Here is a 12,309-nt window from a genome sequence, read left to right as displayed (position 1 = left end):
CAAGATGTAGAAGCTCTCCGCGATGATACATTGCTGCCCTTAAGGATGAAATAGGAACATGCTCATGACATACTGTATAAGCTAGACCCTCTTTCCGTGACCAAGAACAAGATCATCTGTTTTGGTCTGAGACAAGTCCAGGTTTTAAGGTTGAGTCAAGTCAAGATCAGGACAAATAAGGCAAAACAATCCCTCTCCTAACTTCTGTGCAGTCTTAAAGATACGATTTCGAAAAGTTTGAAATATGATACAAACAAGAAACAACATACAGACAGGGATAGATTCATCCCATATTGTAGAAAAGGTCAAAAGCCTTCGTTATTGAATTCAGTTGACATACCTTGTACTCCCCCATCCTCTTTTTAGTGTATTATGCACTAATGAATTAATAGCACCATCTTTATGCCACAGTGCTTCAAGATCCAAGAAGTGCATCATCCCTCGTTTGTGTTGTTCCCTTAATCAGAAATTCCCCCTGAGGATGCATTATTTACTAAAACCTCTATTATAACTTTGAAAAACGAAATATTTCTGATGCAACTGTGAAAAGAATGGAAATCTAACATGTAAAAATAAATTCTTTCCACAAAAAAAGTTATCTCACACCCTGAAATCTCAATGTTTCTTTACATTTATTAATAACTGATGGGCAGTGTGAGAATTTCTGTGTTTGCTGACACACAATGTGGAAAATAAATATTACCAGCACTTAAGTGACAGCACTGAGCAGCAAGTGAAGAACAATTTTGTGTCTTTAGGGGAACTGAGAGCTGACCTGACAGTAGAGACGGCTCTCCAGTTCACTGCCAGAGAAGCCAGTGATGCTGGGCAGAAGAGGCTACCCCCGAAAAAAGCCAGCTGGACTCAGCTGAAGCCAACAGGGCCGGTAGCCAGGATTTTAGATATATTGGGGTCATAAGTCCACATGCCTCAATCAGAGCCCTACCCCAAAATGATGGACTTGCCGCCAACCAAACACTGTCAAATTGTAGAGCATTTGAATAAATATTTTGTTCTCACTAATTTTACTGTCCAATTGTATTTTATTTTCTGTTTTGCATGAAAGAAGCTGATCTGTGAAGTTCAAAGGAATACAAAAATAGCTCATCCTTGGTCACACTGGCAGCTAAACGTTCACAGAGTAAAGAAAGGAAAACTCTGTCACGCAAGGCTTTTTCTACTTGAGCCAGTTGCTAGCCAAGATATCAGCTGGGTACGAGAAGATATTACACTGCTGCAAAACGTAACCTGATGAATTGAATAAGAACCTATAAATGGCATCATTGCGATGGGGGTTAGGCACTAAAGGCACAAAATGTCAGAAGTGTTCTCTTCTGCTGTGGATATTTTTTAAAAGTCCCACTGTTTTGCCTCCTAGCTATGTAATTCAATAACACATTATCAGTCATCAGCCACTGTCTCCATTGTCTCCAACTATTTAAGTGTTGGTAATAAATGAAAATTCGTTTCAGTGTCTTTGCAGAGCTTTAGGGTGTGCTGTATTGATGCTCCAAAGTGCTCAAAAATCACAAGTTAAAGCTTTCGGGGATAAAGCGTGTGTGTGTGTGTGTGTGTGTGTGTGTGTGTGTGTGTGTGTGTGTGTGTGTGTGTGTGTGTGTGTGTGTGTGTGTGTGTGTGTGTGTGTGTGTGTGTGTGTGTGTGTGTGTGTGGAAGGGAGGGGGGGGTTAGAGGATTGTTCACAGTGGACTGAAAGTAGATGGCGCAAGACGGAGCAAAGGAGCCAGAAGAATGCAGGAGGAGACAGTGGAAGCGTGGGTCGGCCCCTGAGACATGTACTGAGTGGATGTGGAATGACAGCACAAGCCCAATTAGTCTTGGATGCAAGGGCTGCTACAGGGAGGTCGGTGCAAGTGATCAAGCCATTCATGCATTCAAGCACTCGCCCGCAGGCATTTCTCCGCCGACAGCCTGCGTAAAGTTACTCTATCACTGCTTCTGCTGGACTCCTGATCACTCTCATACTGCTGCCTCCACTCTCCCCCTCTTCTTTCCTTCCTTCCTTCCTGTCTCCTGAAATGTGCTGCCTCGCCCGTTCCCATTTGTCGTTTTTTTCACACTAATCCTGACTTGCTTCTCTTATCGGTGTCGCTTTTTTTTTTTTTTTTTTTTTCCTCTTGCACATTCACACTTTCTGTAACACACTCTCTCTCTTAAGGACATTAACACACTCTACTTGAAAGCCTGTCCATGCCATAACAGCCATAGTGCCACTCCCTCTGTCCTCTTCACCCTCCCACTTGTTTCCCATCCCCAGAGCTTGAGTATTACCTCATCCCACTCAGAGGCAAAGGAAGCCATGCGTTCCATGGAAGGCTGCCCAGAGCTGCAGTTAGCCACAGACCCACTGCGGCCGGCCAGACCTCCATCCTCCTCCCCGAGTGGTGACGCCAACAAGTCAGAGTCTGACTTGGACAAGCTTCGAATCAACCCCAGGTCTGCGGGTTTGACTTTGACCACCACCGCTGATGCAGACTCAGCTGAAACTTCCCTCAAGTCCTTAATGTCAGCCTGTGGATTCTGGATCACCTTGGCGGGTTTGGCATCCGGCGTGCACTCTGCCATTGTTTTGTAGCTGCCAAGTGCAGCTCAGGGTCCCCCAGTTTCCTGCAGTACTCTGTCTTGTTCAGTTAGTCCAGGGAGTGATCCAGTCTTTGTGTAGCTTTAAAACTGAGTCGTGGACAGCCAGCAGCTGAATTAAAAGATACAGATTAATGAAATATAAATACTGTAGACTCAGAGCATATTTCTGTACAGCAACTGACTTAAAGTATTTCAAAGTTCTCCTGTTTGGAGGGAAAGGCAGCATATAAAGTGAGAGACTTGTGCACAGAAACAATCATGAAGGTCCACCCACTAGTTGTATCCTGTTGCCCTCCCCTTAGTGACTGGCTGCCTTCTTCGATACTCCTACACTTCCTCCTGTCCACATCGTCGGCTTTTCTTTTTTTATTTAATCAGATCAAGTATCTAACGTGGGCATACAAAGCCTAAATGAGAAGATTCCCAGAGGAATCAGAGAGCGTAAACCAGGATTAGATAGAGTTAGAAAAGTGGGCTTGTATCCACGTGGATTAGGACACACTCAGAAACACACATCTAAAGATATTACCTGATGCCTAGCAATCAAGATCTTCAACTCATCATTATTCACCAAAATCAAAGAAGTCTTCATCACTGCATCCTCTTACCTGCTGCCTTGTTTTTGGCCCTGGCTCCTTCCCCTTTTCCGTGTGTTTGTGTCCGTCCTGTTCCGAGGATTGTTCTTGGAGTCTTCAGGAGGACTGGTCCTATCCCGTAGTGAAGATTGGGGGACGGGAGGATCCCAAAGCCTGGCCCTATTCAGACTGACAGCTGGGGTAATCAGGTTACTGACGCACTGGGTGGCTGCTCCATTTTAAAGGAGGGAGAGTCGGGATTCCTCTTTTGCTGTCTGTGTGTGTTGACCAAGTGTGTGTGCAGGACACGGAGGTTACAGAGTTCAGCTTAGTTTTGTGATTGTAGGGCAGACATGGCACGAACAGAATTTCAGACCTTTTTGGAATCAGCATTGACTGCCAGTCAGATTTCAATCAGTTTGCCATTGTATGATCAACCTATTTATATATAATTCCATCTAAAATACTTCTTGGACCAACTCTGGTGAGATTTTTGTGACTTAAAGTTTAGCAGAAGACTGTCAATTCTGACATGGAGCTTCATCTTTAATAGTCTTGCACATATGTAATTTATAATCAAAGATTCAGTCGAAGCCGAAGTGGTGACACTTTACAGCGAAACTCATTTTTATGTCAAAAATCATAACATGACATTGATTTTCTCTACCTTTCTGTTACAAATTTAAAAGAAAATACCTCAATGATGCCATTTACCAAAAATGAAATGCCATCAAATGCTTTTATTGTGTTTTTTTGACTTGGTCTTGTGAGGAGCGTATTATGATTTTTTTTTTTTTTTTTTGGGGGGGGGGGGGATCTGTATATCCAGACAGGAAATGTTGACGATGGAATGCAGAAAAGATCTCACTCTCTTCTGCTATTTATATTTCTTCTCGAAGGAAACTGACGCTGACAAAAGGGTCTCTTGTGAGACATCCTTAGTATTCACAGGCAACCGTAGCTGTGCAAAGCGCGCCTGTGTGCCCTCAATCAGCCAAGTTCCTCGCATGCTCACCTCTTCCCTGTGGGCAGCGCTGGTATGTGCATGACAGAAAAGATAACATCCTTCCCTCACCAAGGAGGGTTCATACAGCCACACACTGCTGAGGCTGGAAATAACAAAACCCACATCTAATGAAGCACGCCGAATGGCACATCTAATGATCAATATAATGGTGATGAGGATGAAACAGTTTAAGTTATTCACGTGTTCTGTGACATTTTGAACAATGGGGGTTCTGGAATACAACATGTTTAAAAATAATGATGTCTTCATGGCATATTAGAGAGACTAAAATAAAACATGCATCCCCTCCTTCAGTTGGCTGGATGCTGAGCCTCAGGCTAAAGACAGTGGTGACTCATGAACACTCTTCTCTAACAAAGACATGCACACTGTGCAAGTCACAGAGAGGCTGTGCGTACAGTAAACATGCACTGTGGAGTGCAATGTTTTTTATGTGCACAGGGTTTGTGACTGTCTGAACAGGTTTTGTTCTTATAAATTGTTTGTGCTCCCTGACGCATTGGATGCCTTTTCAGGATTCTTGTGCGCGTCTGTGACGCTCTTTCCACTTGCAATATGTGTCCCCGGGTCCACAATTAAATTTTTTAATAACATCACACAAGTTGTAATGCAACTTTTCTCACCACTTTAGCCTATAAATCATTATCTTCCTCTGCAGTTTGGTGCCCTGCAGTTCCCACCTAATCAGCCGGCATTACAGAGATGGAGAATGAGGCCAATGGGTAAAGATCTAATGGGGTTAATCAACCTATGAAGCTATTACCTTCAGAGAGGCTTCAAAACAAGTAGCGCAGATGAGGCTCTTATGAACAACATAAAATGTGCTGTACAATTCCCCTCTGTGCCTGGAAATCTTTAGACCCAAATGAGAGATGCGGTTCATTCTCTAAAATCCCATCACACTGTGTTCGGGTTTTTCTCCTTGGAGAGTCTCAGGGGACGCTAACCCGAAAGTCACGGACAAGAATGCTCTGATGCTAACCTTTGAGGTAATCTGTTCCCCCCCGGCAACAGGGATGCCCTTCATGCACACCATCATTTTTAGCTCCTCAAATGTGGGAATTCATCACTGGAGTGGCAGAGCAATTCACAAAATAATACTGTACTAAATTAAATGATGCGAGACTAGAAGACTCGACAAAAAAGGTAATTTACAGGCCAACAACCCCATGCGTACACATTTTGAAGTAACCCCAAAAACAATTTCAACACCCAGGCAGTAAAAGTAATGTTTTGGCCATTATTTTGAAGCTATTGAGAACAGGTGTCTCACTTTGAAACAACACTCTTCAATTATTTCTTTGTTGTAAAAGACACTTCAAAGTCGAGGGATGAAATGAATCACTTCAAACAGAGACAACAGCAAAACTACCTGCTGTTAGCTCAGAATGGCTAAAGATGTGGCTCCTGTGAAAGCTTTCCAACAGAAACGAACAGAGCTGACCTCTCAGCAGGGAAATGGGAGGGCAAGTGTGCATGGCTGAGTGAAGATGTAGTACTGGATATCCGTCAGAGTTGGAGAAGCAGAGAGAGACTGGAGGGTTGAGACACAATCTTTTCTCAGCGTCTAACTCGGTTTAGTTGGTAATCTCACCAGGTTATTCTGTGAATTTCCACAAACACTCTTTTATCGGTAACATCTGTATGGGGAAACTAACATGAGGTTCACCATTGCAAGTTTAGCCAGAGTTGTATCTTAGCAAAAAAAATGCATTCATTTGCAGTTAAATCTGGTATTAATTGTTTCCAGATGACAAATCCTAATAATTAAGGTGATCTCTTGATATTTGGATGAGATTTTTTTTAATCAATAGCTCAATAACTAGAGGATGGATTGGTACAAACTGTTGTGGCGACATTCATGGTCCCATGGAGATGAATCGTAATTATTTCAAGGATTCCCTGAACGTTTATTCACGTTTCATGCACGTTCAACACAGTGAAGTCCTTACAAGCGAACCGTACAACATTACAGAGAGGAACCCGACAATTCAACAATTCTCATGTGAGCAATGTCCACATTGCTGGAAGGAAAAACTCCCTCTTGACAGAAAGAAAACCTGCGACTGAACCAGACTCAGAGGTGGGTGGCAATCTACCTCCACTGGTTCGGGTGAAAGGGGAGCAGAAAGAGAAAAGAACCCTATACAGAGACAACAATGAATAAACATTGGGTAGGTTGATGGTTGGTGGTGGCAGATCAAAAACACGCGGGTCCAGAGCCAGAGATACCCGCAGAAGAAGCACGAAACTACAGGAGAGAGAATACATAAAGGTAATGAGATGCAACGGTGGCATATAAATTCATTTGGAGAGTGAAAGAGAGGAAGGGAGCTCAATACATCATGGGAGGTCCCTCTGCACCCGAGACATGCAGCATAATAACTAAAGGATGACTCAAGGTCACCTGCACCAGCCCAAACTATAAGCGTTACCAAAAAGGAAGGTTTTCACCCTAATCTTAAAGGGAGAGAGCGTGTCTGCCTCCCGAACCTAAATTGGGGGACGGTTCCACAGGAGAGGGGCCTGAAAGCTGAAGACTCTGCCTCCCGTTCTGCTTTTGAAAACTCAGGAAACCACAAGTAGGCCTGCAATCTGACACGAAGCTCTATATTAGAATAATATGGCACTAAAAGATCTGAGATAAGATGGAGCATCAAATGTCTGGAGAAGAACTTTAAATTTTAGGTTTTTTTTTTTTTCAGGATTTTACCGAAAGCCAATAAGAGATGCTAATATGGTAGATATACGGGATTACGTCTCTTGCTAAATCCCCTCCATTTTTCTTTTTACTTTACATGTCAACACAATGGGTCCTGTTACTCTTTGGCACTCTGAAGGAATTTCCCCTCTAACCAAACTAGCATTCACGCAATGGGAAACAAAGTCCAATTTCTAATGATGTGTTTACTTTGACGACAACAGGGATGACAGCTGACAGCTGACAGCAGATGCCGTTGAACAAGACGCATTGTTTTGACAATGTAAAACATAGAGCGATCAATCGTGAGCAGAACATTTCAGCATTGTTGCCATGAATTCTCACCTTCAAAAACTGGCCAGCGTTCATGTTATCGCAGCATTAATACAACATCCTTTTCAGAGGGAAAATGTGTTTATGGTCTGGTGTAAAAGAGGATTGCTCTTTTTTTTTTTTTTTTTTTTTTTTTTTTTCTGCATCACGTGACACAGCAAGTGCTGCCGGCCAAGTAAGGACAAAGACAAAATTAACAGATAACTTCAACGTGCTGGAAATATGAGAATCAAGGCGCACCGAGGAATCCAATTGTAGTTCCTTCATTTGTATGTAAGATGGGAAACGATAGCACGACACATTGAAGGTCTGTGTGCACCTGCAGTGTATTCACGTATGGATGCATGTGTTCATGGTTGCACATGTGCGTGCATGCATGAATGCAGGGGCGAATGTTTGTGTTGAAGCCACAGGCACGCAGGGCTTCCTGTGTTGGGTTAAAGCTCTCTGTGCTGCTCTCAGTGAAAACAATGGGCACAGCTCCATGTTTCTGAATTTCCCATCAGGGGGGTGATGATGACAATGGGCACTGACAGATTAAACACATGCCCTGTTTTATTGCAGTTGGCTCAGAATATCAAGGTTTAGAGAGAGAGAGAGAAAAAAAAAGGAAACATCACAAATTTTCAGTTGAATCTAATGACTAGGAGAGACACATTTTAATTCAGAGGGAAGAAAGGATAAAGGAAACAGTTAGGGGAGAGATGCAGAGAGACACTGAGGAGAGCAGGTAGAGCGAAAAAGAGAAGGTAGGCTAATTAATCCACAGTTCACGGCCAGGTCACTTTCAATGTAATGCCCCCATGGTGGCTGCCCTTGACAAGTTCCATATCCAGCGAGCACTGGAGATGTATGTCGAAATGATAGTAATGATATTGGCAGTCATGAATCAATCAGACATGCTCAATATATTCAGCCGAGAGTCAGGAGATTTATCCTCGGGGAAGTGATAGTGTGAGACAATCCACTTCCATTATGAGCCGGCTCACGCAGCACTTTAAGATAGATTAAAAACACAAATTGAGAAAAAAAGACATTAATCAATGTTGATGGTCGAAGGAAAATCCATTTATAAAATAAAAGTTCGCTCAAGGTACACAATACTACAGGAGCGCCTCTCTATACTGTCACACTGCACTCTTTACTACACAAACCCGGCCTAAACTTGCCCTGCAAAAGTTTATTTCTGTGGCTAAATCTGCCTTTAACTTTAGATACACGGCGTCTACCCAAAGGCTTTTAGCCTTTTTAACTTCTGAACATCAAAGAATTTTAGAGAGTAAGAATCCTCTCCTTCTATAAAAATAGACTCTGCCCTTGACTCTATATTGAGCACATTTTTAGAAGCAATCGTACTTGTTGCTAGAGTAAAAGGCAATACAGCACTCTAGTATTCAGCTTTAGCTTTCTGATGATTTCTTCGGATTTAAAAGGTGACATTACGGGACATTTTTGTTGAAATCTCGATTCACCGGGTCGTTCTTATTTTTAGAGAAAGAAAATGTTCCTGCTGTTGAATGAAATACTATTTTCTTGGAAAGCTCAGTCAGTAATAACTGAATAAAAACTCTTCTGATAAGCCACACCATAAACACTGTAATGGCAATAAAAACTTCTTACAAAATACATAAAACTGTGAAATGTTTTTAGCTTTGTTTTAAGGGATTGAATAAATTAATTTAGTACAGAGCTGATTATCTACCTGTAATCTTTGCCAAAAGGGAGAAGGAAGCAAAGAAAGAACAAAACCCCAGAGTGGAAAGCGATCTCCCGCATGCTTTGATAAAGACAGGTTTTTGCTTATTTCTAACAAGAGCTGAGTTCTTGTCTTAAACACCATTACATGCATGAGTGAGATGGTAACAGATGATGGGTCTTTCAATTCCACCTTGGGCGCATATTGACTGACAGAAGGGAACAACAGAAGTTTCTGTAGGGGAGATAAGCAGACAGACACTAGATTGCAGAGACAGTTTCCCGATAGAAACAATTTGGGACACTTGAGGCAGTTTTGCGTTTTCCTTTGAGGCTGGAAAAGACGTGATTTGTGAAAACTTCTCTCCTCTCTGCTGGTAATCTTGCACAATCATTGTGGAGAACTGCAGATTTTGCACCTTCATTCAAGGGGATTCATAGTGAGTGTTCATGTACAGGTAAAAAAAAAAAAAAAAAAAGTCCCGAGGTTTTTCGGATTGTTCATGCTACCGATGAGAAGAAAGACAGAGAAAGCTTTAGCGGGAGTGTCTTTATGCCAGCATATCACACACCACTTTTGAAACTCACAAGGCGAGAATATGACTCTGCTCCATTTTGACATTTTCAGCGGTAACTACAGAAGAAAAAAGGATTTCATTTTGACTTGCTGGCAAACTGCATAGCAGATACGACAGTTGTTACGAATCTTATTCCTTTTTAGGCTGATTTTTATACTCTAAAAATAGCAGATGCTGCATGCTGCCTTTGGATACTGTTCACAGAAGGGGGAAATGCACCAACAAAGAGGACAACACAGTAACTACACAGTCGAGCTCGATACGTTGGCTTGGCCTGGAATTTTATCATGACTGAATTTAGCGACTGTCTGATTTAGTAGCTAATATTAAAAAAAATTGATTTTCCAAAATCTCTCTATAATACAATGTCTTTTTTTTTTTTTTTTTTTTTTTATAACGGATAACAGCTGGGGAGAACCCAATGAGTAGGCTACATTTAGGCTAATTCGAGCCATTTTAGTGTTCGCTGCTAAAGCCAGCTTTAACATGATACAGCCCCGACTACCCCACATAAAGCAGTTCGTCTTGGTTTAAAGCTTTGTTTTGTTGCTAACTAAGCCATGTTCACAGAAACCATACAATTTCTTGGAACAAACTTTTTATATGGTAAAACAGATGTCAACAAAGATTTTTACACCACAAAACTGGCTTTTCAAGTCTCACAACACGTGTTTTTACAACATGATTTTTCGAAAGAAACAATAGTCTTAAGAGTATTCTGTAATATACTGAAATATTAAACGATTATTAACCTTCAGATTGTCAGTTCATTAAAATAGTCTTTTTTTTTTTTTTTTTGGAGTACCAGATAACAATGAGAAGACAACATTTAGTTTAAAGCCAGCTGCAGTTCGGTTTGCTTTATAGCTTTGTTTTGTTGATAGTTTCGCAGTTTTCTCAGAAATTATGTATTTCCACAAAACAGACATTACCGAAGCTTTTTCAACCGACTATGTCAGCTTTTTGGCTTTGTAGGTCTCACAACATGTCAAAAAAGGAACGCATAGTGTTAGTCTGTTATATATTGACTGAGAATAACTAAGAATTAACCGTCAGTCAGTGGTACTTTTCAGCTCAAAAGAAACTGTCCAAACATGTTGTTTTGGAATAGAAACCAAAAGAAACTGGGCCAGAGCAAAAGTGTGATAAAGTGGTTGGACTAACTGGAGTTTTTCAGGGTAGACTGCAGAACATCAGGGGCAGCATGTTCTTTCGACACCAAAAAAACCCTGAAAATAAGACTTTCTTGCAACAAAGTGTTAAGAAAGGCAAAGAATAATCTTTTGATGGTACATCAACTATGGACCAGGGAAACTCTTCAGAGGCAGAAATTTGCAACCGCTTTTATATGCATGTATGGATGACAACCATATGTTTGAGTTGATGAGGACCCTGATAAAAAATTAAAGTCCTTTAGTTGTAGGTGAGGTTATATGAAAAATTTATCAGGCAACGTTATTTCAAATTTAGACTTTCTGAATTGGGGAAAACAAAAACACTTCAGACGGGTGTGCTTGAGGTTTCTATTTTAGAATATGACCTTTTATTATTTGAAATCTTCATGGTGCCTGAGTTATCTTACAGCTAAACAATATAAACATAATAACATATAGATTTGTTTTTAAGATGATTTAACAGGCAAAATGTTTATTATTCATTTATATTCAATGAATTTTAGCATCAATACTGTCATTTTACATATATTCAATTAGTAATGAGGATTTGTGACCACAAACAGAGAACCATTTCTCCAAAATTGAGGCAAAAATATATCACCCCTTAAAGTAAAGTACCAACTGTGACGTTTACTAGTTTAGGAGTTATTAATTATGTAAATCAAATTATTATTATTTGGTTGACATAGCAATCTCTCGCTGAGCTATTCTGGAACGTTTACCAGCATCAAAAATATCATCAGCTGCACAATGGAGATGCATGTTTATAATTTAAACATCTACGAGATCTCAGCTGATTTGGCACTTAAATTAGCCTTTAGCACCTAAAATTGAGCATCATAGTTCATTCCCGAGCACAGAAACCTACTAATGATCACTGTTCATGATGAAGGGCCTCAAACAGCCTTGGTATATGTCCCAGAAGGTGCTTTGGTGGTTTTGGGTTCTGACCGGGTAAAACGGTAACAACAAACATCTGTGGTTCAGTTCCAGCTCTGGGTATTCACCTTAATTCGGACAACTATAGAGGGATGAAATGCAAATTGAAAATAGACTAGCTTTGGAGCTCAAACATTATTTGTGTACAAAAATCTTGGGAATCAAGGGTTGATGACAGCCGCCAGTTCAAGTTGGAAACATCAGTGCAATATCTGACTTGAGTTATGAATATTGACTGTTGCAGAAATAATTTTGTTTAAGTACATTGCTAATTAAAAGTTTCCTTTGGTCCTTATAGTACTGACATATATGCAAATGAGGGTGATCTTAGACCGATTTAAGTTTTTAAAGTCCTTTAAAAATGAATATAATATTCTGAATAAACTTTTAGTTTTTCACACCGGTAGTTGTAGCTGAATGAAGTTCAGTGTAAATTGTTTGCCTGTCCTTTTGACTTTATGAAACTCAAATGTGAAGCACAAAATACTTCGTATGCAAATGCTGACAGATGAATATTTAACACAGCTATTTATAAAACATGGTAATGAACAGCACACCGAAGCAGGTGAAGGAGAATCACTGTCGGTGTGCACAGAGCATACAGCTGGCCGGTGGCAGGCTGCCGCAGGGCGGGATAAACACAGTTTATACTGAAGTAGGGCAACTAAATGTTATGTGCGCTCAA

General features: G+C 40.8%; 1 protein-coding gene across 4 annotated transcripts in view; it reads right to left on the bottom strand.

The window, feature by feature from the left end:
• Positions 1-2,782, bottom strand: part of anks1ab (ankyrin repeat and sterile alpha motif domain containing 1Ab) — a 44,586-nt gene extending 41,804 nt beyond the window's left edge. For all 4 annotated transcript variants that reach the window (XR_011310607.1, XM_069691189.1, XM_069691190.1 and 1 more), the window contains exon 1: positions 2,290-2,782. Coding sequence is in view for 3 of the 4 variants with exons in the window: in XM_069691189.1 (XP_069547290.1) it covers positions 2,290-2,583 (294 nt within the window). In the remaining variant the exon portion in view is untranslated. The remainder of the gene's footprint in view (positions 1-2,289) is intronic.
• Positions 2,783-12,309: the final 9,527 nt, after the last annotated feature.

This window comes from Brachyistius frenatus, unplaced genomic scaffold (assembly GCF_029030835.1).
Source record: "Brachyistius frenatus isolate BFR_SWC_R1_liver_20210118 unplaced genomic scaffold, ASM2903083v1 Contig_10, whole genome shotgun sequence".
Taxonomy (NCBI): Eukaryota; Metazoa; Chordata; class Actinopteri; family Embiotocidae; genus Brachyistius; species Brachyistius frenatus.
The sequence above is the reverse complement of the archived record's forward strand: the minus strand, read 5'-3'. Positions and strand labels throughout refer to the sequence as shown.